At 35.6% G+C, this 25,322-nt stretch overlaps 1 protein-coding gene and 1 pseudogene across 1 annotated transcript in view; one reads left to right on the top strand and one right to left on the bottom strand.

Moving 5' to 3' along the window:
* LOC120618727 (non-specific lipid-transfer protein-like) overlaps positions 1-24,093 on the bottom strand; it is a 53,864-nt gene extending 29,771 nt beyond the window's left edge. The window contains exons 1-5 of the mRNA XM_039882874.1: positions 23,887-24,093; positions 17,287-17,344; positions 12,878-12,949; positions 10,357-10,485; positions 8,241-8,305 (exon numbers count right to left, since the gene is read on the bottom strand). Coding sequence (XP_039738808.1) covers positions 8,241-8,305; positions 10,357-10,485; positions 12,878-12,949; positions 17,287-17,344; positions 23,887-23,955 — 393 coding nt within the window. The 5' untranslated portion in view covers positions 23,956-24,093. The remainder of the gene's footprint in view (positions 1-8,240; positions 8,306-10,356; positions 10,486-12,877; positions 12,950-17,286; positions 17,345-23,886) is intronic.
* Positions 5,435-5,552, top strand: LOC120581199 (uncharacterized; annotated as a pseudogene).
* Positions 24,094-25,322: the final 1,229 nt, after the last annotated feature.

Below are 25,322 nucleotides of genomic sequence, written 5' to 3'. Positions count from 1 at the left end.
AAGGTATCTATAATTCATAGAGAAGAGTACTAGAGGGAAAGGGGAAGGGAAGGTAGGAAAGGGGAGAGGAAAGAGGAGGGAAGAGGAGGAGGGAAGAGGAGAGAAGAGAGGAGAGATGTCTCTCTCTGAAGATCCGAAGAGGGTTCCACTTGAGTCTCCAGTAAGTCTGATCAAAGCAAGAGTAAAAGAAAACTACTGAGATCAGAGAAAAAGAATCCCTAGAAAGAAATAGACAGAACAATTCCCAATGCTTCCACAGGGTTGGAAATAGTTCTTATTCCTAAAAACCACAATGAGAAGGTCTCCTAAAACATGAGGCATCAGCAGAATCCTGAAAATACTGCCTGAGTAGCAAAGCCAGTTTAGCCTTAAAATAAAGGCTATTCTGATTCTACCTAACATGCCTTAAAAGCAAATCTCAAAAAGATCAATCCATTTCTGAAAAAATAAAGAAGTAAAACGTCCAGCATTCAATCACTAATTACAAGGCATGAAATGTGACTGAAAAATACAACATATAAAGAGTGAATTAATCAATCGATCAATAGAAAGAGATCTAGAAATTATGCAAATGATAACATTAGTAGGTAAGAACATTAAGATAGTTACTATAAATATACTCCATTTGTTCAAGAGGATATTAGAAAGCGCGGGCATGACATAGGAAAATATGGAAAATATAAAAAAAAGAACAACATGAAACTTTTAGATATATAAAATACAATGTTTGAAATGAAAAGTACATAAGTGGAACTGACAGCAGATTAGGTAATGCAGCATAGGTTAATAAACTTGGAGGTATAGCAAAATAAAACATAAAGAGAAAAAAAAACTAAAAAAATAAAGAAAGCACCAATGAATTGTGGAACAACAATTAAGAAGTTTGGTAAATGTACACTTGGAGTCCCAGGAAAAGAAAAGATGGAGGGAGAGAGAACTCAGGGGGAAAAACAAAAACAAAAAAACTCTAAGACATAATGGCTGACATTTTTCCAAATCTGATGAAAACTATAATTCACCTATCCAAGAATTTCAACAAACTCCTACCACAGAAAAAAAAAAAAAAGCATGATAAACTATGCCAAGGTATACCAAAACTGCAAAAAAACAATGATAAAGAGAAAATTTTAAAACAACCAAAGAAAAAAATATATTGAATCAACATGGAACCAAAAGACAGTGAACAAATATTCTTAAAGTACCAAAAAAAATTTTTAATTAATAGTAAACTAAAATTCTGTACCCACCAAATATATCTTTCCAAAGATAAAGTAAAGAAAAACTTATTAAAATATACAAAAGTTGAGAGAATTCATCACCAGCAGACCAGCACTAAGTGAAAGCAGAAGAAAAATGATCCTAGAGAGAAATATTAATCAATATAAAAGAATAAAGAGCACTAAAACTGATAACTATGTGGAGAATATATAAGGCTTTTTTCTTACTTTAAAAATATATTTAATATGAGCTACAAAGTGATTTGCAGATGGCTGCCATTTGTGCTTGGCTTGAAGGTGCCGGGGAGAGGCTAAGCTGTGAACCATGGCCAGCTGCTGCAAGTGTAGGACTTGGGGCTGCTTAGCAAGAGGTACAGGGCATGCTGAGGCCAGATGCTGCTTGTTAGAGGTTTGTAAAACTTTGGAAGACTTTAGGAAAGTCTGCAACATGAGCCAGGACAGGCTATTTGTATGAAAAAGCCACTGGAAGAGGCCTGGGTGAGCCCACAAGTTAGGCAAGGCCTCAGGGAACAACCAGGACTGGACAAATAGTGTTAGCTAGGTTGATGGAGACTCAGATATGGTGCATACTTGTGTCTGCACACTAGGTGTGGGGAGTACGTAACAAAGAAACAATGGCTTCTGCCATCACCTCTGGGAGAAAGCTGCCCCTCCAGCCCTTGCCCTGAAGCCGGACAATTCAGTTCTTCCCCATATGTATCTGGCACTTTCCGGCTTTCTGAGCTGCTGCCCCAGAGCTGGAGCTTCATTCTTATGATGATGAAAAAAATTATCAACAAACTACTAGCAAATTGAATGCAACGACGTATAAAAAGGATTACACACCATGACCAGGTGAGATTTATCCCTTCCTCTTTACCTCCCCACTCCTAAAATGTGCTCACCAAAGAAAAGGCCACAGGTTGATGCAAGCCATCTGTAAGTTACAAAGATAACCCTTACCAGGAATCAAATAGCTTGGACTTCCCAGCCTCCAGAACCATGAGAAATAAATTTCTGGTGTTCAAGCCACACGGTCTATGGTATTTTGTTATGATAACTCAAGCAGTCTAAAATACTCATATATTGTTGGCAGGACTGTAAAATGGTGTGGCCATTTGGAAAAGTATGGCAGTTCAAATGTTAAACAAAGAGTTATCATTTGACCCATCAATTCCGCTCCTAGGTATATACCCAAGAAAACTGAATACATATCTCCACACAAATCTTGTACACAAATGTTCATGGCAGTATTACTCACAAAAGAAGCAGAAGCAACTTAAGGGTCCATCAACTGATGAATGCATAAACAAAACATGATATAATCATACAATGGGATATTTTTTGGCAATAAAAAAGAACGTTGTAGTGATATATGCTATAACATAAAAGAACCTTGAAAACTTTTTAAGTAAAAGAAGCCAGACACAAAAGACCACATATGGTATGATAACATTTATGTGAAATATCCAAAATAGACAATCCATAAGTTAGAAAGTAGATTAGGGGGTAGGCAGGAAAAGTGAAAGAATACTAATATGTTTAGAGTATCTTTTTAAGATGTTGAAAAGTCTCAAATTAGATTGTAGTCATAGTTGCACAACTCAGTGAATATACTAAAACCCACTGAACTTTATACTCTAAATGCATGAATTTTAAGGTGTGTAAAAGCAACTGGTTGGAATTGCCAACATCAGGAACCATAGATCCATGTCACCTCATAAGAACAGCACCTCTTAAGTCCCTTTCTTGGGTACATTCAGGTCTGTACAGAAAAAAATAATGTGCAAACCATATACATAATTATAGATTTTCAAGAAGCCACATTAAAAAACAGGTAGAATTTGAAAATATTTAACCCAATATATCCAAAATATTATGATTTCAACATAAAGAAATATAAAAACTTGAGACATTTTGCATTCTTTTTCATACTAAATTTTCAAAATCCAATGTGTACATTACGCTCACAACACATTTCAACTTGGATGCTAATTTTCATCAGAAATATTTTATCTATATGTATATTTTATAAATTTGCAGTTGTAAAAGTAGATTCACATCCCCAAATTATTACAAATATACTTAAAAGTTTTCTAGTAACTGAACTGAGCATTAGTTTAACTTTAATTAAAATAAATAAAATTTAAAATTCAGTTCCTAAATTTTACTAACCACATTTTAAGAGCTTAATAGCCATGTGTGTCTAGGCCTCTCCCATATATATTTGTTTGTTGTGAAGAGCATTCCCAGTGGAACAAGTATTCTTCTTAATTCAAAGCAATAATTTCTTCTTTATATAAGAAAGATTTATTACTTTTGTTTGCAGCATACCCATAAAAAAGGAAAAGACATATGATCTAAAGGGAAATAAATACACAAGACTAATCAGAACCAAAGCTTAACAGCAAAGCAAGTGGGAAGTTAAGGACTCTGCTATAGAGACCCATCTAGGGGCCATAACCAGAAACAGCAAGTTATTTTGTAATATTCAAGTAGATTGTTCAATCGCCTGATTTTTAAATTTAGAATCAGAAATCTAAAATCTTATTTAAAAAATTCAGTTACAAATTGTAGAAGTTAAGAAATGAATAAGGAAAGAAGAGAAGAAAAAGAACAATAAAAAAAAAAGAGAAATGCAGATGCAGATAGGAGTAGGGGAGGGTGAATAATGCCCCCCAAAAGAAGTCATGTCAGAGAGAGATAAAAAGGAAGAAAAGACAAAGCATAAAAAAACAGGGAGAGAAGAAACTCATGAAAGAGAAGGGAGAAAATAATAGGTTCTTCAAGTATAGCAAAAAGTTTGTATTTGGATTAAAAGATCTAGTTTTGGTTATATCACTAACTACTTACTGGGTCAATGGATAATTCACTCGGGGTTTCATGGATTCACTTTATCTATAAAGTATCTTCAGGGACACCTCTAGCTAAAATATTGTCTAAATTCTTCATCTGCTCTAGGTATCTATCCAACAGAAATAATAGCTTGAATAAGTAAAGATATATGTACAAGAATGTTGAGTACAACGCTGTTGACCAAATTGGACATTCTGAAGAGGACTAAATTTTAAGAACCTTTTGGTGTGGACCAAATGACACCACATACATTTTGGACAGGACTAATGTCCACTAATTTTTTCACTCCAACATCTGTTACATCTGTTACTTGGTTCATGATGTTTTCTCCCATACCTAGAAAAATCTCATTTTCCCTATAATTATTCTTATTTTAATTATCTTTATTCATTATATGATAACTTTATATAATTATTATCTCTTAATTATCTTTAACACCTAACCTAATTTCTACCACTTTCTTGAAATGTTCTCTAAGAGAAAAAGAAAATAGCTCTTGTTTATTTGAATACCTATTATATGCCAGACACTCTTACGATTACTAAGAGATATTATTGCATGTATTTAACTTAATTTGGGGAAAATGTTCTTTAATGTTTGAACTGATAAAATTGAATCAAATTGATCTCAGGAGTTAGATATAGTATAATCTTAGATAAATAAGCTAAAAGTTATCTTCAACTCATTTTCTAGCAATGATTATATTTTATATTTAGTGCCTGCTATAGAAAAAATCTGAATTTACCAGAGAGATCAATTCCTAGATATTCATTTAAACAGAAATCAAATATATAATTTAAGAAGCACTCCCCCAAGGGGGGGGTAAGGGTGGGAAGGAGGAATAATATATATTAGAAATTACCTATCTGTCACCTGGAAGAATGAAAGTAAAAAGTAGGAACCATGATCAAATGATTATTACTAAAACAAGAAATATTTTAAAGATGAATAGGGTTAAATTGAAACACAACTCTTTAAAATCATGTTGATAATCAAATTCAAAAACCCTTAGTCTTTACATTGTCAAAAAATTACTTAAAAGTTACTTCAAATTGCTTTAAAATTTTAAATTGTTTTACAAACAGAATGCAAAATTATTCTAAAGCTGACATGAAACTCAAAATAGATATATAAAACAAATATCTATAACCTTCTGTTCTAGTACTATTCTTTATACAAAGAAAATACTAATATTCACCTCACTATTCTATTTTTGTATTGTTTTTGTTCTGCTTTGTTTTGCAGTTTCACTGTGACAAGTCTATGTATTGGTTTCTTCTTATTTATCCTACTTTAGATTCACTGGGATTTTTCAACCTGTAGATTAATGTCCTTTGCCAGTTTAAGAAAATTAGTAGTCAGTCTACGCCATGCCACCCTGAACATGCCTGATCTCGTCTGATCTCGGAAGCTAAGCAGGATCGGGCCTGGTTAGTACTTGGATGGAAGACCACCTAGGAATACCAAATGCTGTAGACATTAAAAAAAGAAAAGAAAAGAAAAGGAAAGAAAATTAGTAGCCATTATCTCTTCAATTATGTCTGTGCCCTACAAAAACAGCCAGAAAACAATTAACAAAATGGTAATAAGTACATACCTATCAATAATTACTTTAAATGTAAATAGACTAAATTCTTCAATCAAAAGATACAAAGTGGCTATATGGACAAAAAAACAATACTCATCCAAATGCTGCCTATAAAAGATTCACTTCAGACATAAGGACACACACCAACTGAAAGTAAAGAGATGGAAAAAAATATTCCATGTAAATGGAAACCAAAAGAAAGCTGGGGTAACTATAGTTATATCAGACAAATAGACTTTAAAACAAAGACTGTAATAAAAGACAAAGAAGGTCATTATATAATGATAGAGGGGTCACTCCAACAAGAGGATATAACACTTGTAAATATTATGCACCCAACACAGGAGCACCTAAATATATAGAGCAAAAATTAACGGACAAGAGAGAAATAGACAGCAATACAATAGTAGAGGACTTTAATATCCCACTTTCATTAATGGATAGGTCATTCAGACAGAAAATAAAAAGCAATCAAACATCGGTCTTAAACAACATGTTAAATCAGATGACCTTAAGAGACATACACAGAACATTCCATCCAAAAACAACAGAATATACATTCTTCTCAAGTGCACAGGAAACGTTCTCTAGAAAAGACTATGTATTAGGCCACAAAACAAGTCAATATATTTAAGAAGACTGAAATCTTATCAAGCAACTTTTCCAACCACAATGGTATAAAACTAGAAATCAATTATAAAAGAAAACTGGAAAATTTACAAACACTGTATGTGGAGATTAATATGCTACTAAACAACTGTGTCAGAAAAATTAAAAGAAAAATCAAAAAATATCTTAAGACAAATGAAAATGGAAACATAACATTACCAAAACTAATGGAATACAGCAAAAGCAGTTGTAAGAGGGAAGTTCACAGCAGTAAGTGCCTACATTAAGAAATAAGAATGATCTCAAATAAACAACCTAACTTTATACCTCAAGGAACTAGAAAATTAAGAACAAAGCTTAAAGTTAGTAGAAGGAAGGAATTAGCAAAGATCAGAATGGAAATAAATGAAATAAAGATTGAAAAAAATAGAAAAGATTAATGAAACTAGGAGCTGTTTTTTTGCAAAAGATAAACAAAATATCTAGGCCCTATTTTCCTTCACCATTTTTTCTCCAGTATTTCCAATTAAACATTTATTATACCTTAGGACACTATCCTCCATATATCTTAACTTCTTGCCAATTTTCCATCTTTTTTCTCTCTGTAGTATACTCTAAATAATTACTTTTAATCTAGTCCAGTTTTGTTAATTCTCTTTTTAGTCATGTCTGATATCTGCTATCAAACCTATCTTTCAAATTTTTAATTATTTTATTTTTCTTTTCTATAAATTCTATCAGTGTTTTTTTTATTCAGGCCTGTAATACCTCTTTTTGCAGTTTCCTATACCCGTAAGATATTTCCAAGCTTGTCTTTTAATTTCTTTAAACATAGTAAGCATGTTTAAATCTATGTCCAATAAATCCAGTTTCTAAAGTCTTCAAAAATCACTTTTTACTGTGCCTCTTTCTCCTGGTTCTCAATTATGATACCTTGTCTCTTTAATGCTTCATTTTCTTTGACTGCATGTCCTTGCAAAATCTGAAGAGTTCTCAAAGCCTAGAGGAAAGATGCTTTCCTCCAAAAGAAAATTTGCATTTGCTTCTGTTAAGTGCCTAGGTTCCTACCATTCTGGTACCAATTTAGACTCAATTCATCGTTTGAGGTTTCTTTGACCACACAGGTAAAGAGAATTTTGGCAGCAATCTCACATGATGGATAGCCTGTTGTTTATTAATTCTCAGTGAAAAGTTCTTCTAGTTTGTTTGTTTGTTTTCCCTTCTCTTTTTTTCTCCCTTGTTCTCAGTACCAAGGCAATTCTCCTCATAATCACATGAAAGTTGGGGAAATAGGATGTAAGTGAGGGCAGAAGTTTTACTTTGGGTTCACCCTTATCCGAAGAGAACACCATTTATTAAACAGCAACCCAGTTTAATATAGGGAGTGGATATTAAACTTCTCATCTTGGGAGGATGTGAGATTTGACTACTTTCCTCTTCATTATAGGGGGCAATCAAAATTAAAGCTAACATTTTCCTGATCAGCAAAGCCCTTCAAGGCAAAAGCACCTTCAAATGCTGATCTTAATTTTCTGGAATTCACCTGCAATTCTTCTCTATTGTTAGCTCTTTGATGCTTTTAGGATATTTGCTTTATATTCTATTCAAATGTTCTGGTTGTCATCAGCAGGAGAACTGGTTCAAATAACTTGGTTTGCCATTACCAGAAAAAAAATTCCCATAAGTTATTCTTTTCAAGTTGTTAGATGGAATTAATGTTTGAATGAATGAATAAATGACTTTCAAATTAAATAGATAAGTCAATCTCAAATTCAATAACCCGACCTCAAGAATCCATGCATACATAAACGATCTCACCTTTCAGCTTTTGGGTTATAACAGCTCATTTAATAACTGTGTCAAATTATGTTTTATGTTGCTTATTAACAGGTGTTATTTATGGAAGTCTGATGGGCAAAGTTTTCTCACAGTGTCATAACAACCCCAAAATAATAGTAAATGAGACTCACCTGCACTGCAAGAGATCCCTTCATCATCACCTCAAACCCAAGAGCCAAGACACAATCTGCCACACCTTGAAAGAAAATGTAATTATCGTGAATATTAAATTTCCAGACACTCAACAAAATACCATTAATAGTTCAATTTAAATAAGCATATCAATTTTGCAAAGCGAAATAAGCCAGACACAAAAAGTTGAAAATCACATGGTATCATTTATAGGTGAGATATAAACCTAAAAGCAACAAATGAACAAGACAAACAAACAGAGACTCATGGACATGGACAACAGATTAGTGGTTACCAGAGGGGAGGAGTGAGGGGGGAGAGGGGAGGTAGATGGGGTTAAAGGGGTCAAATATGTGGTGACAGAAAGAAACCTAACTATGGGAGGTAAACACATGGTGTAAATATATATATGCCTTACTGTTAAAATGTACAGCTGAAACTTATTGGATTTGTTGACCGGTGTCACCATAAAAACAAATTAATTAACTTAAAAAATTAATTAATTAATTGATTAAGCATACCAATTTATATAAAATGGAAAAACAAAAGTATAATCCTATAAATTTTTTAGTTAGTGAAAAATTAGAGAAAATTTCTATATGCTTCTAAATAAGAGGAAAAATCAAGTATTTAATTCTTTGATCCTCGATATTAATAAAACATTTAATTAATGTGGAAAATATATTTCAGTGAAGGACATATATAAATAATTCTTCATTTTAAAACATTAAATAAACTAATTTAATTTAAAAAGGATCCTGATCCATGGATGGACCTAGAGGTTATTATGCTGAGTGAAATAAGTCAGAGAAAGATAAATACCATATGTTTTCACTTATATGTGGAATCCAAGGAACAAACAGAACAAACTAATCAAAAACAGACTCACAAATATAGAAGACAATCTGGGAGCAGTCAGAGGGGAGGGGGGTTGAGGGGCTGCGAGAATGGGGTGAAGGGTTAAAGAAGTACAAATTAGTAGTTGATAGATGGTCATGAGGATGGGGAGCACGGCATAGGGAATGCAGTTAGCATTAATGTAATGACTAGGTGGAAAGCCAGAGAAGAGAAAAAGCAATTAGGAGGATCGTTTTATAAACTATATAAATGTCTAACCAATGTACTATAGACTTGAAACTAATAAAACAAAATTTAAAAATAAATAATTAATTAATTAAAAGATAAAATAAAAAATAAAAAGGATCCTGATCAAAATCTCGACAGAATTATTTCTGGAGGGAGGCGGTACCTAAAAAATGTCATTAAAGTTCAACTGAACAGCAAAACAAAACAGAAGTTACAAATTTTTTCTTTAAAAATAGAAAGAAAAATAACAAGCTGGCAGGGGCAGAGGACACTAGCACTGTGAAATAGTAAGATTTCATTAAGCTCCAACAATTAAAACACTGAGCAGTGGAACTGAATAGAGGGTCTAATTAAAAGATAAAAGACCCCAGACTATTTGAAAATATAAAATATGATATATACTCAAGAGAACTGAAAGTACATAGCCACAAAAAAATTACACGTTTCTAGTAACATTATTCATAACAGCTAAACAATAAAAAAAAAAACCCAATGTCCATTAACTGATACAGGGATAAACAAATGTGGTATATCCATACAATGGAACCTTATTTAGCCATAAAAAGTAATGAAGTACTGATAATATGCCACGACATGGATGAACTATGAAAACATAATGCTAAGTGAAAGCCACAAAAGGCAATATACTATATGATTTGTTTATATAATGTTCAGAATAGGTAAATTCATAGACCTAGAAAGTAGATTAGTGGTTACCAGGAGCTGGGGGAAGGGGGAAATGGGGAGTGACTGCTAATGGGTACAGGGCTTCCTTTTGGTATGATGAAAAATTTCCAAAATTAAACAGTTGCGATGGTTACATAAATCTGTGAATATACTAAAAAACGCTGACTTGTACACTTTAAAGGGGTGAATTTTATGGTATATAAAACACGTCTCAATAAAGTTATTTTTTTTTAAAGAAATACATTGTAAAGCCATCCCTCTGATGATTGTGTGGATAAATGAAGATGAGGGGCACTAACCCCACTATTTAAGTACACTAGACTAATAAGCACTACGCATCACCCTGAATCAGCTGCTGGGCCACAAACAAAGCAGTAGAACCAGTAGAACAGTTATTGTTAACGTTGATTATAGGAATCCCGGTCAGTCCCAAACTGTGGTAGATGGCTCTCTGCCCACAGGTGGAGTCACCTGTATAGGAAAAGAAATTAAAATTTTAATATATGCAGCATGAGAATTATGGAGCTGCAATACACAATACAACATAATACTACATTATGGTTTTTCAGTATTATGCTTTTGCCTAGCATACAACATGGACAGAACAATAAATACACTATTAACATCTTACTCAGAAACAGTTTTAGCATTAAGCCTCACTTCCTCTGCGAATATAAAAAAATTCTCAAAACACAGAATATATGTACACTTTCTTTACACAATACAGAGGTAGGAAAGTAGAGAAATAACCAAGTAATAGCAAACAATTCAATATGGCTAGGGCTACATGATAAAGGAAGCAGTTATTTCATTTACATTATTAGATATAAATCTTTAAAACTGTACCAACTAATGAAAATGCCATGATTTTTTCTTCATATAAAGGTTCCACAACTTCAAAACATTTAAAAGATCCTGAGTGCCAGAGCATTTGAGAAAAATAGTGATCCAAGATGAATACACATCTGACTCCCTTTCATAAGTAACATGGCCATCAAAACAGATACACTGGAGCACTACGATGGGAATACCTGAAGGTACAGACTCTCCAGGAATTTTCAGGAAAAAAAGCAAGGTTCAGGACCTACTTTTCAATAACTATACTGCATCTCTTTGAACTAGTAAATTTCCCCTCATGGATTCTCTTGATATCTTGAAATCTCAAGGAAATAATCACAGAGATGCACAAAGATTCATCTACAGTAATACTAGAGACTTTCAAAATAACTAGAAATTAGAAATAATTTTAAATGTCCACCAACAGGATATTATTAGTACTAAATAAACTTCAGTAAATCCTCAAGACTAGAATATCATGAAATCATTAAAAATGCTATGAAAAGACTGAGGACATTCTAAATGTTGTTGTAAGAGATGCCTGCGGTACAGAATGTTCCTAGCAGAATGTATGGTGCTTGGAGCAACAAGGACATCAGAAGTAGATGTGGACCTGCACACAAGGACACATTGCAGGAAGGGCACACAGGCCCCACCTGATTCCAGACTTCTTGTTCTAGGGACTAGAAAAGGATACTTTAGAGGATAAGAAAAAGATACTTGAAAAGAAATAGCTGAGAACACGGTGGTGGCTTTGAGGCTGAATCTGGGAGTTGGCTGTAGCTTGTATTTACTAACCTGAGAGTAACTATTAATAAATTACAAAGCCAGCATTGTAGGGAAACTTAATAAAAAGCCACGGAGACAGGGGTGGGGGATGCTACCATTGCCAATCCTCCTCTCCCTTATCCATGCAAGTTAAACATTTCCAGACTCGACTCTTCTTCCAAACCGTCACCGCAACAAAATGTCCATTAAAAGAAAGCAGATTAAATAAATTATATTTATTCTATGGAACATTATGCTATTATAAAAAAAAAAGAACAAGGAAGCTCTTTATGATACAATTTGGAAAAGTTACCAAGAACTACTAAGCCAAAAAAAAAGTGTATGTATTATGCTCCCACATGTGTAATGAATGAAAAGTGGAAAGGGGAACTTACATACTCACACCTACTTGTTTGTATATACATAAATTACCTCTGGAAAGATACAGTAGAAATTAGTGAAATTAGTTGTCTAAGGGAAGGGAACCATGAGACAGGGAGACAGGAATAACAGTGAGACTTTCCATTACATAACCATTCACCTTTTGTACTTTGCTACCATGATAATATTTAACCTAGAGAAAATACTTAATCCAGAAAAATAAATTTAACTGCAAAATGTTAATGGTATAAAAGACTTAATGACATGGGAAATACTAAATATAGTAAAATTACAAAAGCAGGTTACCAAAAAGTATGTATGCGAGGACCTTATTTTCTTTAAGAGAAAACTGTGTGTAGGTATATTCACATGCATGCATACTATACTCACTGAAGGATATATACCAAAAGTTAATGGTAAAAATTTCTAGATAATGGAATGAAAGGTGACTTATTTTTACTTGTCCTTTTCTGTTTCCTTTTTTTCTTTTTCCAATCATTATATACCATTTTTAATCAGAAAAAAGTTTCATGAAAAAATTTTATTAAATACAAAAAATAAATGCAAATTTTAGGACAAGAAACAAAAATTTATCTTCTGAACAGTAATTAATTACTTTTATATGGCAGAACTATGAGTAATTTTTTTTAAGGTAAAAAAATATTTGTTAAATTTATCTCCTGTTTTGACGACACAATAATGGCAAAAAATACATGTTAAACTAGGCTGACACATAGGGAAATCTAGGAATGATGGGTAAAACTCTGAATTCTGAGTTTTGAAAGTTGAAATTCACAAATGTCCCTGCATTGCTGCATTGTTTATGTAGCTGCTGCTAGATTTAGGTGAATAATTTTTAGAATAGTTTACCACGTACCATAAACATAGCCAACACATGCCTGTTCCACTTTCGAATAAGGGATCTGTGCATCAGCTAAAGCCTTCTCACCTATAAAAAAAAGGGGGGGGGATCTTATTAACTTGTGCTTTAAGTATTCATTTTAGATGAGTAAAAATTGTTTAGAGTTTTCCCAGAGTAAATCTACCTTCATACAGTTTATGTTCAATTCAAATGACAAATATTTCCTCAAACCATCTCAAGTCTCTCCTTTCAGAAGTAATCATTTCTTCCTCTAAGCTACTATACCACTTTTTCATATCCCCTTTTTGATACTCAGCATTTTCTGTCCTAACTATATACCTAACTATAAATATATTGAACCCCAAGAATCTTAAAGCTCCTTAATGGCAAGGTTCTTGTCTTATCCATCTCCATGGCTCCAATGTACATCTACTGGGCAAAACTAGACAGAATGTCAATATTGGGTGGGAAAGGGGGCAGGAGGGTGGGAGCACTTTTGTGGTCATCTTAGAACACACAGATCAAGAGATGATGGAACAAGAAATGGACCTTTATGAATGCTATCCAAAGTTGCAGAAATGACCAATGGAGGAACTGAGAAAAATTATAAAAATAAACTGGGAAGAAGAGAGTAGAGGCTGGAGAGAAGGTATGAGCTAAATCTTCATCCACCACAGTGAGAAGCAAATAGATATCTGAAATTGGTAAACCAAAACCTGGAATAAGCGTAGAAGAATGAACATTTAGAGATATGAAGATAACCACCAGAAGAACTAAAGCCAAAATAGTTAAAAGAAAATGCCCCCTGGGGAAGAAGCCTGAAAATTATAAGGCAATCTGTGCTTTAAAAAAAAAAAACATATGAATATATTACTTTGAATTTTTTTTAAGTAAGAAGATATATAATTAATCATGGAACTGGTTTGTCAGAGCAGTTATCTTTTTCTGCTTAGCATATGAGCAAAAATATTTTATTTGTGACAATGCTGGTGAGAGTATGTTAAGAAGAGCATTCTCATATACTGCTAGTGAGACTCTAATAATGTAAACAGTCTGAAAAATAATTTGCCAAGGGCCTTTAAAATGTCATACTCATTGTTCCAATGAGTCGACTTCCAAACTGTCCTCTTCAGAAGTAGAGATGAGAACAAATATTTATTTAGCAAGATGTTAACCATAATTCTTCTAAAATATCAAAAAGTTGTGAACCTAAACGTCCAACAAAAATTATAGCATAGATATATAATGAAATATGAAAAAATTTAGTTTTTTCAAACAATTTTAAGCAAAAAGAAAAAGGTTCATGATTAAGTAAGTTTAAATATTCAAGATACAAAATTACTTATAGAACATGATCCCACATAGCCACAGGTAAAAATGCTAAAATAGAATACACCAAGATGTTATTAATGATAAGCACAGGTCACAAAATTTTGTTTTCATTGTTATATAATTCTGTGTTCCAATAAAACATATGCACTGCTCTTATAATCAGTGGGAAAAATGAGTTACAAAAAAGGTGTAAGGTTTAGCCTGTGCTCTGTACTTCCTCTAATTGCCAATATGTTGTTCCTAGCATGGTCTACTCACCATCTGTGTAAACTTGTTCTCATTTTCCTTACTAGATGGTAAGAGCTTTGAAATCTGTATACCACCCTACTGTAAATCCTTCCCAGTGCCCAAGATGCACTCACTAATATCTGAACATTTTCTCCTAACATCCGGTTTCTTGCATACACTTTCAGATTCAAATAATTGTTAAATAAAAATGTTTTAAAGAAATGAGAAGACAAAGGAAGCACAAAAGTTAACCATCTGAAACAGTTTCAAAGGGTTACACGGTACTGCTAGACCACTCAAATCAGTGTTATTTGTACTTAGGTGCAAAGGGATTCCTAACCTTTCTCTGAGGTAAAGGAGGTAAAGGAGGATGGAGGGATGTATAAAGAGCAGAATAATGGAACTGGCAGGACAAAATTCTGCTGGTTGTGCTCCCCTCCATTCTATGAATTTAGAAAATGATGGGAAAGAAAATAGTAGCAGAACCCCTTCCCAAAACCAGTCTGGAGAGTTACAGGGTAAGACTTCTGGATTACTGTTCCAAGAAACCAATCCCCTTGCCTCGTCCACGGTCTACAAATAAGTCCAGAGAGACAGAAAGTGAAATCATTTATAGAATCCTAGGAGTTTTTTCCCCCAAGTTGTGCTTGAATATACATTCAACTAAATGTGACTATCGCAGTCTGAGGGTGCACACATCTCACTTAAGACCACGTCAGATATGTGAGTGGAGTCTTTCGCACTTCTCATTTTCCTACATACTTAGAACCAACGGGTATTTTTCAGAGCGAAGCTAAGTTTTAAGAGTTTATTCTATATAAAATTTTCTTTATTAAATGTTTATTTTCCTAATTATGCTTGCAAAAGAAGAGAATTTTAAGCAGTAAGCAGAGTCAATCACGCTGAATTTCTTGTTACTAGTCAATCCCCACAGTTAGTTTCAAACTTCGTAACTGGGCCTCAACATTATCGTTTTATTATCAAAATATTATATTCAAAATTTTAACTAAATAAAAGAAACGGAACAAAAATATATAGAAAGAACTATTTAAAACCTCTCCCACTTCAATGGAAGGCAGAAGCTGTTTGGAGCCATCAGTCAAGAGAATGTTTAACAACACAAAAGATAAACATTAAATGAAAAGTGTCTACCCAGAGAATCAATATCGATTAATGAAACCCTATGAACCTTCCTTTTGGGGAGCAGAGATGATCTGATTCCATGTATAGTACTATCTAAATACTGAGTTAATAAATAATAGAGTTGAAACAAAATCCAAATACACAGGCACTAGGTACTAGGTACTGGTGGAAACAAGGTGGAGTGTCTAGTGAATAACCACAGTGATGGTTTTTGGGCTGCCTGGCAACAAGCTAGCAAGGAACAGGAGCGGGGCAGGGAGGCTTCCTAGGAGGAGGACTCTACCTAACAATTTTATGGGACCAAAGAGCTCCCAAGGTCTCCATGTGCTGAGAAGCTGGTATTTCCCAACACTCCTTTAAACAACTGACACCTAAATGTAAACTGCTTGGCCCCAAGTCTAAAACTTTTTATACCATGCAAAGAAGCTATCGTGCTTGTCCCCTCTTTTTAAATGATAACAGTGGAACTCAGATCCATAGTTCAGCCAGCTGTAGCCTGGCCGAAGCATGTGTCTCTGAACAATGCCTAGAGAGCAAGGACACACGCACCTGTGGACCCTTCTTCTTTGGGTTTCTGCTCACTAGTATTCACCCAGGTCCTTTACTCAACACTCACTAGAATAAACAATAACAAATTGCATCATCTCATTTAGCCTAGTGATAGAAAAAGAATTCTCTATGTTGGCTCAGTGAAGAGAGGAAAAGTACTATAATAGTATTTAATACAATTTGGATGTGATTACCCCTTTTCTAGGAAAGGAAGACGCTAATTTTGTCATAACTTCTAGAATCAGGTTATACCTTTTAATGACCCTACCTTTCTTTCCCAGAGCCCTTTGCTGTCCCAAAAAACAGCTGAATAACACATCAAATCATAGGCCATGTAGCTAAGAATGCCCAAGCTCTTTTCCCTTTCTCCTTTCTAGTGAGCCGCTAGGCAATTGCCTGGATAGGTTCTTCTCCTTTCTTGATCAGGCTTCCTTTCATGGTTGCAAGACTGCTCCACAAGCAAGACAGACCACACAATAAACTACAACATTCAAAGATCTAAATGTTCTCCAGCAATCCGTTGACTAGGTATTTAGCACAAAGACTTGAAAACTCATATCCAAAAAGATATTTGCACACCAATGTTCATAGCAGCATTACTCACAGTAGACATGGAAACAACCGAAGCACCCTACGATAGATGGTTGGCTAAAGAAGCTGTGGCACACACATACAATGGAATATTACTCAATCATAAGAAGAGATGAAATACTGCCATTTGTGACAACATGGATGGACCTCGAGATAATCATGCTAAGCGAAATAAGGCAGACAGAAAAGGTTGAAAATCACATGTCACTTATATGTGGAATATAAACCTAAAAGCAACAAATGAGCAGGATGAACAGAGACTCATGGACATGGACTATAGACTAGTGGTTACTAGAGGACTATAGAGTAGTGGGTACTAGTGGGGTGGGGGGAAAAGGGGAGGTAGATGGGGTAAAGGGAGTCAAATATAGGAGGGTAGGAGGAGGGTGAAGCAGGTAAAGGGGATGAAATATATGGTAGCTGAAGGAAACTGGACTTTGGGTGGTGAACACACAATACAATATACAGATGTCGAATGATAATGTACTCCTGAAAATTATATGATTGTATTAACCAATGTTACCCCTATAAACTTAATTTAAAAATAAAAAGTAAAAAAATACATAAATGTTCTATATTACCAGCTTCTTTTGCCAAGTCAGGGTAGTCTCGTGAATTCTCAGCTCCAGGTTTCGTGAACTAGAAATATAGAAGGAGATAATAAATAGAAACAAGTTTAGTTAGATTTCCTCACAACAGAGCATTGCAGAAATTCATTCATCTATTTGTTTAAATGAAAACATACTGAGCATTTATCATGTTCCTGGATTTATTATATAGTCCTTACCCTCAGGGAGCTTCCAGTCTAATGGAAAATAGGAAATTATACTACAGTGTCATCAGTACAGAATGATTAGGGAGAGACAACTACCCAGCCTCAGAGGAAGGACTAGAAAGGCTTCCCAGAGGAACTGATATTTAAGTTAAGTCTTTAAGGAAGAGTAGGAGTTAGCCAAGTGAGGGAAAAGGAAATTCTAGAGCAAAGACCTAGAAGTGAGAATATAGCTCAACCCAGGTACTGCGAGCAATTTTTATACTGCAGAGGTTGAAGCACAAGATGGGATGTGACAAGTATTAGGGACAGAAAATTAACTTAGGACCAAATGATAACTACTAACACTTACTGGGAATTCACTGTGTTATATATTGTGGTAAGCACTTCACATGTATTAACTCATTAGATCCTCACAGCAACGCTAAGATGTAGATACTATTATTATCAACATGTTACAATAAGAAAACTAGGGCATAGAAAGATGAAGTAACTAGCCCAAGGACACACAGCTAATAACTAGCAGAGCTGAAACTTCAGTCTGGCTCTAGAGCCAACTCACAAGGGACCTTATAGGCCCTCCTATAATGTGTGGGCTTTATCCTGAAGACAATAAATTTTTTATAAAAAGAGATTGGATAAAACAATGAGATACTACTACTCATCTATTAGAATGGCCAAAATCAAAACAGTAACACCACAAAATGATGACAAGGATGTGGAGCAACAGGCATTCTCATTCATCACTGGGGGGAATGCAAAATGACACAGCCACTTTGGAAGATAAATTAGCAGTTTCTTACAAAACTAAACATTCTCCTATGATACAATCTAGCAATTGTGCTCCTTGATATTTGCCCACTTGACTGGAAACTTAGGTCCACACAAAAACCTGCATATGAATATTTATAGTAGCCTTATTATTGCCAAAACTTGGAAGCAACCAAGAGGTCTTTAGTAGGTGAATATATAAACTGTGGCACATTCAAACAATGGAATATCATTCAGTGCTAAAAAGATATGAGCTATCAAGGCACAAAAAGACATGGGAAACTTTAAATGTATAGTACTAAGTAAGAAGCCAATCTGAAAAGGCTACCTACTGTATGATTCCAACTATATGACATTCTGGAAAAGACAAAACTATGGAGACGGTAAAAAGATCAGGGGCTGGCAGAGGTTAAGGTGAAGGAGGGATAACCAGGCAGAGCACAGAGGAACTTTAGGGCTGTATGACACTATAATACACGCAAGTCATTATTCATTTGTCCGAATCCATAGACTATATACAATGCTAAAAATGAACCCTGATATAAACTATGGACTTTGAATGACAATGATATGTCAATGCAGGTTCATCAGTTGTAACAAAGGTACCACTCTGGTGCAGATTACTGACAGTGGGCGAGGTTGTGCATGTGTGGGAACTCTGTACTTTTTGTTCAATTTTGCTGTGAACTGAAAACTGCTTTGAAAAATAAAGCCCTGTTTTAAGAAAGAGAGGGACTGAGATGAGAAGCCTTGAATTTTAGGTCAATGTGGCAATAGGAATAAAGGGAGCAAAGCTAGAGGCAGTGAAACCAAATGGCGTGATTAGTCCAAGTGAGAGCAGGAACAAAGAGGATGGAAAGAAGTAGAGAGCCTTAAGAAACATAAAGCAAAATCTACCAAACTTGGTGACCGATTAGATAAGGTGGACTGGTTTGCTCATCAGTGTTTGTGCTAAAGAAAGAAGGCTTTCAAAAATTTCTGACTGAAGCCACAGTAAGATACATGTTACAACACAATCCAGCAGACAAATACAGTCATATCCTCAGGGGATTGGTTCCAGGACACCCCTGCCCCATATACAGAAATTCCCAGATGCTCAAGTCCCTTACATAAAATGGTGTAGTATTTGCATATAACCTATGTACATCCTCCCCTATACTTTAAATTTACATCTCTAGATTACTTATAATACCTAATATGACACAAATGCTATATAAATAGCTGTCATGCTGTATTGTTTAGGGAATGAAAAGAAAAAAAGTCTATACATGTTCAGCAGACACATCCACCACAACCATTATAGACCTATTTACAATAGTACATGTCAGCAAAAACATAACAGTTTTGGGGAATATTTTTGATAGATATGAAGGGCCAACTGTATCTTCATATATAATTAAAGTAAAAATATCATGAAATACTTATCTTTGCTATTCTGGTGCAATATTTTCTATTTTTCAAAAAATTTTTAATGATAGACGCAACTTTCTAAACTGACCTTGCGGCTCCAGAATGGATCTAAAAACCTAATTTGAAACACTGTATAGACACTTGACTTAAATGCCACACTTCAATGCACAGTGCCAAAAGGCAGCTATTGAACTGAAGCAAAACAAGTTCAACAAGTTCCTCTGTTCCCTGTATTTCCTGTAAATTGGCAGCTGGATCCAGAAGTTTGCAAACTCTCATTCTACCCCCTTGACAGAACTATAGGTGGTGGCATATTCTTTCACCAGAAAGCATGTTTCTTCCTTTGCGGTGTTGGCACCTGTTGGTGCTCGATGACTAATTTAAGCAATTCTCAGACTTCCTGGACTCAGGACCCTTTTACTTTCTTAAAGATCATTGAAGATGTTAAAGAATTTTTGAATATGAGGATTATATTTACCATTATTTACTATTTTAGCACTTAAAACTGAGGAAATTCAAAAATGTCTTTCATTTATATCAAAAAATAAACTTACTATGTTAACATAATTTTTATAAAAATATTATATTTTCCAAAACAAAGTAATGAGCGGTATTGTTTTACATTTCTGTACTTCTCTTTAATGTCTGGTTTAATAGGAGCAGCTGAATTCTCATACCTGATTCCTCAATCTTTGGCATTTCAGTGCTTTGGCTGAAATCTGTGAAGTAAATCCAACCCCACAGATATGTACTTGGAAAAAGGAAGAGTATTTTAATAGCCTTTTAAGTTAATTGTGGATATTCCCTTTTAATACTACACTAAAACTTGACAAGTGAGTTTCTTACAGGTTAGTTGTAATGTAGAATTTAAAACCATATCAATGAGTTTTTCATACTCTAGTATATTAAAATCCATTAAAATCTTGCACTTTGAATGGAATGGCAATCTGGCTTTTCTCTGAAGCCATTTGAAATAATTTTCCATACCTCTGCCAGGAAGCTGGTATACATCTGCTTGCCAGAGTCCTGGGAACAGGACTGGGAAGTACCATTTTTAATATGCAGAATTTAACTCCCTCCTTTCAACTTGGGCCTCACTTCTGCCTTCCGCTATGTCTAATGGCCCAGATGATTTTAGAGACTCATCTGTTTAATTTCTCCAGAGAACAAGCCTCCAACACCCTGATAAGGAAGGGTGGTAAAAGGGATCTTGGGATCTAATTACTCTATAGGAGTCTTTTCCTTTTCTCCTCTCATCCCCACTTTACTTGCCACCTACTACATGCAAGTCCTGAGCTTTCTGGAGTTCTGCAGAGACACTCAGCCAGTATAACACCCACCCCTTAGGAACTTAGGTTGTGGGGTCCTCTGTTCTGAGTTAGTGACTACTTCTCCATCAGCTCTTAATCATCCAGTATTTTTCTGACTTCTCTCTGCTATTGTTTCCTCTCCTATTCATTTTGCCCTTGCAGGTTAATACATGCTTTATTTCCTTACTGTCATTTTAGTGGGAGCTGGAAAGCACCAATAAACTCATATTATGAATCTGCCATGTTTAACCCAATGTCCCAATACATTGTACTTAAGTTACTCGTTTATCCTTTTCTCCTCCATAGTATACAATCCTTAAAAATAGGAACTTTGCTTTTTTCACCTTTGTATTCCTAGCATATAATAGTATGTTTATTGAATATATGCTTAAAGGATGAATTAACTATAACAGTAATGCGTGGTAGAGATAGCAAGGAAGGAACATGAGATTTTAAGTAATCCTCTCCAAAATTATATCAAGACATATAAGTTACTTAGTCCACTGAGCCTGAGAGATGGACACTAAAATGGGGATAATAATCCATTACCTGGTGAGGATTATATGAGATAATGTAATATTTTTCAAACTGTAGGTTTGCAGAGAGTGATAAAATCAATTTTAAGGGTTGCGACCAGCATTTTTAAAAATAAAATAGAATAAGAAATATCAAGAGTTCACATGTAATAAAGATAAGTGTTGCTTTAGCAAATTTTGTTTCAGTTGTGTGTATGTGTGTGTGTGTACAGGGTTGTGATGTAAAATGTTTTTCTTTATGAGTCATGGGATTACCACACATAAAAGTATTAGAAAAATTAAGTACTTAATTATATGGTCCTGACTACAAGGGCACCAGAATTTCAAAAAAAAAATGACCAGTGTAACTTAGAGCAATCTGAGGAAGTCTTAAGAAAATACAGGACTTGGACTCTGTTATAGACTGAATGTCTGTGTCCTCCCAAAATTCACATATTGAAATCTAATCCCCAATGTGATAGTATTTGGAGGTAGGACCTTTGGGAGGGTTATAAGGATGAAGCCCTCATGAATGGGATTTCTGCCCTTATAAAAAGAGACCCCAGAGAGCTCCCTTGCTGCTTCTTCCATGCATGGACACAGCAAGAGGACAACTGTCTATGAACCAGGAAGCAGGACCTCACCAGACACCAAATCTGCCCACACTTTGATCCCACCAGCCTCCAAACTGTGAGAAATATTTGTTGTTTAAGTCGCCTAGTCTAGGATAGTGTCATATGGCAACCCAAACAGTTCTTAAAAACAGGTGGGATTTAAATCAATCAAAAGAGGGCATATCAGGAGGTAGGTAGCATTAGCAAAGGTACTTGGCCTGTTGTCAGCCAGGTGGCAGTTGTCATTTGTGTTAAAACCTGTTGACATCCACAACAGGAATTTTAACTCATTTCCTACACTAATGATAGAATCTCATTAAGAGAATTTGGAGTTGTCTGGATAATTCAGCTACTCAAACTAAGAACCATAACACAGGAATCCAACCAGTTGAGATCTACCAATAGAGCTTAAACTACTATCTAGTAAACTTCCTCTTCATCAAAACCTGACCAAAGTTCCAAAAGATAAAACTCAGAGGGAAGTACAATGGCCTAATAAGCGTTGATAAGCTGCTCTCATACCCCCAATTTCTTCCTTCAGGACTGTAACTAATACTTCCCACACCACCACCTTCCAACTTGAGTAAAGAGATACATCTCCTACTTCCCCAAGAGTTAGAAAGCTCTTTCTCTGTGCTTTCCTATATAGACAATATAATCAGACATTCAACAGCCAACAAAGGACCTGACTGCATTGATACTATAGTTAAAAAGGCCTCTGGCCTCCTAAAGTAGCAAGCAGAGTACCACTTGAGAAACAAAAACGAGATTGGAGGATACAGAAAACTTGCCACTAATGCCAAGACACTGAGTCACATCACTAATGTTTCTCTTCCTCATCCACACTTCGAAATGTCCCTGAGTAGAGATCCAACAGTACAATGCTGCATACCCTTATCCATGGAGGATATATTCCAAGACCCACAGTGGATCTCTGAAACTGCAGATAGACCTTAACCCTATATATACTGTTTTTTTTTCCTCTACATGCATACTTATGATAAAGTTTAATTATAAATTAGGCATAGTAACAATAACTAGGAGTAAAATAGAATAATTATAACAATATACTGGAATAAAAGTTATGCAAATGTGGTCTCCCTCTTCCCCTTCTCTATCATAACCCAGATGGTTAAGTGACTAGTAGTGGGTAGTGCATACAGCATGGATAGGATGGATAAAAGAATGATTCACATCCCAGGCTAAATAGAGTGGGATGGTGAAATTTCGTCTTGCTACTCAGAATTACATGCAATTCAAGACTTATTAATTGTTTATTTGTGGAGTTTCCCATTTAACGTTTTCAAACTGGGTTGACCAAGGGTAACTGCAACCACGGACAAGGGGGCACTACCGTATTCCTAAGAGAGCAAAGCTGGCGACATTCACAACCTGATTCTCTTTTGGGTGTGAGGCCAGTTGCCTGGTTTGAAGATCCACTCATTAAAAAAGGAGGTGTGGACTTCGGGTTATCTTGGGGCGTCCTTCTCAAACTATGACTCAAGGAGGAAAAGGAAGGAAGAAAAGGAAAGAAATGGCCCCCAAATAACCCCAAGACACTACGTTCCCTCTGAAACACCCTACATCACAACCCACCAAAGTCTTCACTCTGATGCCCCAAGGGTCCAGAAGCAGGAGCTGGGCCGTGGGAAGTCCCTGGCGCCCTCAAGGCTGGAAGGATGACCGCTTCCCTCAACCCCTCACGCAGTAACCTTGGGGCTCCCCTGGTCTCACCCGCACAGAGCTCAGCAAGGAGCGCCCGCCTTGCGGGTTAGGTCGCTGTGTTTACCTTGGTCATCCCAACTCCCACGACGAACACTCGTCGCCGGGTCCTTGGCTGTACAGCGGTAAGAGTCATGGCTCAGATGTGGTGGGGGGAGGGTAGAAGTGGACACAGCGGACACCAGCGCAACACGGGTGGATTCTGCAGGACTGACGTAGCAAACGAATCCAAGCTCGCCCAACCCGGAGGCTATGAGAAGGCGGGGCACGCTCCAGCGGAGGGAGGTGGGGCGACAGTGACGCTGGTGGCGGCGCGCGCACCCTTGGGGGCGGGGAGTGTTACGTAGCTTTTCCTATGATACGCTGGATATTATCTCATTTTAAAAATATAATTTCATTTCATTCTGGCTTTGTCTGTTCATGGACATAACTGCCTCACTTCACATATGCACCTCAACTCATCTCAATTTTATGCTCAATAATTGGAATGCAAAAATGTTTGTGAATGTGAATCCTTAGTCTGCCCCCAGTGTCCACCCAGACTGCTTTTGTATAGGTCATCGGTGGCCCTGAATAGATCATTCTAGACTGATCTTCAAAGTGTTCAGTGAACACTTTCCCTTCCCCTATCTTCCACTTGTTGAAGATCCCAAAGCCACTAATAATCCTGACCTCCAACTGTTGTGGATTTTTGGCCCGTGTACCCAGAAGAACCAAGAGGCACTCACCGAACTAAGAATCAAAGGAGGTTTATTTATGCCAGCGTGCTCAGAGGAGTCACTCTCCAGAGTCTTAGCATTAAAGAGGTTATTGGTAACTGTTTTAGACTAAATTGTGTCCCCCTAAAATTCATGAGTTGAAGTTACCCCTCAGAATGTAACTGTATTTGGAGATAGGGTCACTAAAGAGGTAATTAAGTTAAAATGAAGTTATTAGAGTGGGCCCAAATCCAATGTGACTGATGTCCGTATGAGAAAATTGGACACATATGGATACTGAGGATAAACCACATGAAGACAAAAGAAGAAGATGGCCATCTACAAGCCAAAGAGAAAGGCCTTGAACAAAACTAACCCTGTCAATACCTTGATCTAACCTCCAGAACTACAAAAAATAAATTTCTGTTGTTTAAGCAATCCAGTATGTGGTACTTTGTTCTGAGAGCACTGGTAAACTAATACATCAAACAAAGGAAGTTCTTTTCCTAAGAGGAAATCTGGTGCCTGGTTTTTAAAATAACAGATGTGAAATGACACATGTACAAGGTTATTCATTGCGGCATTACTTATAATAGCAAAAGACAAAATAGTCAATATCCATCAATAAGAGATTGGTTAAATAAATTGTGGTACATCCATAAATTGAATACTATGCAGCTATGAAGAAAACAGAAAGCTATTTATGCATACATCATCTTCACAATCTATTGTTATACTAAAAAAATCAAGATGCAGAATAGCGTGTAAAGAAAGCTAAATTTTGTGTTATGAAGGAAGATAGCAC

Source organism: Pteropus medius, unplaced genomic scaffold (genome assembly GCF_902729225.1).
Source record: "Pteropus medius unplaced genomic scaffold, Ma_sr-lr_union100, whole genome shotgun sequence".
Taxonomy (NCBI): domain Eukaryota; kingdom Metazoa; phylum Chordata; class Mammalia; order Chiroptera; family Pteropodidae; genus Pteropus; species Pteropus medius.
This window is presented reverse-complemented; position numbering and strand designations above follow the sequence as displayed.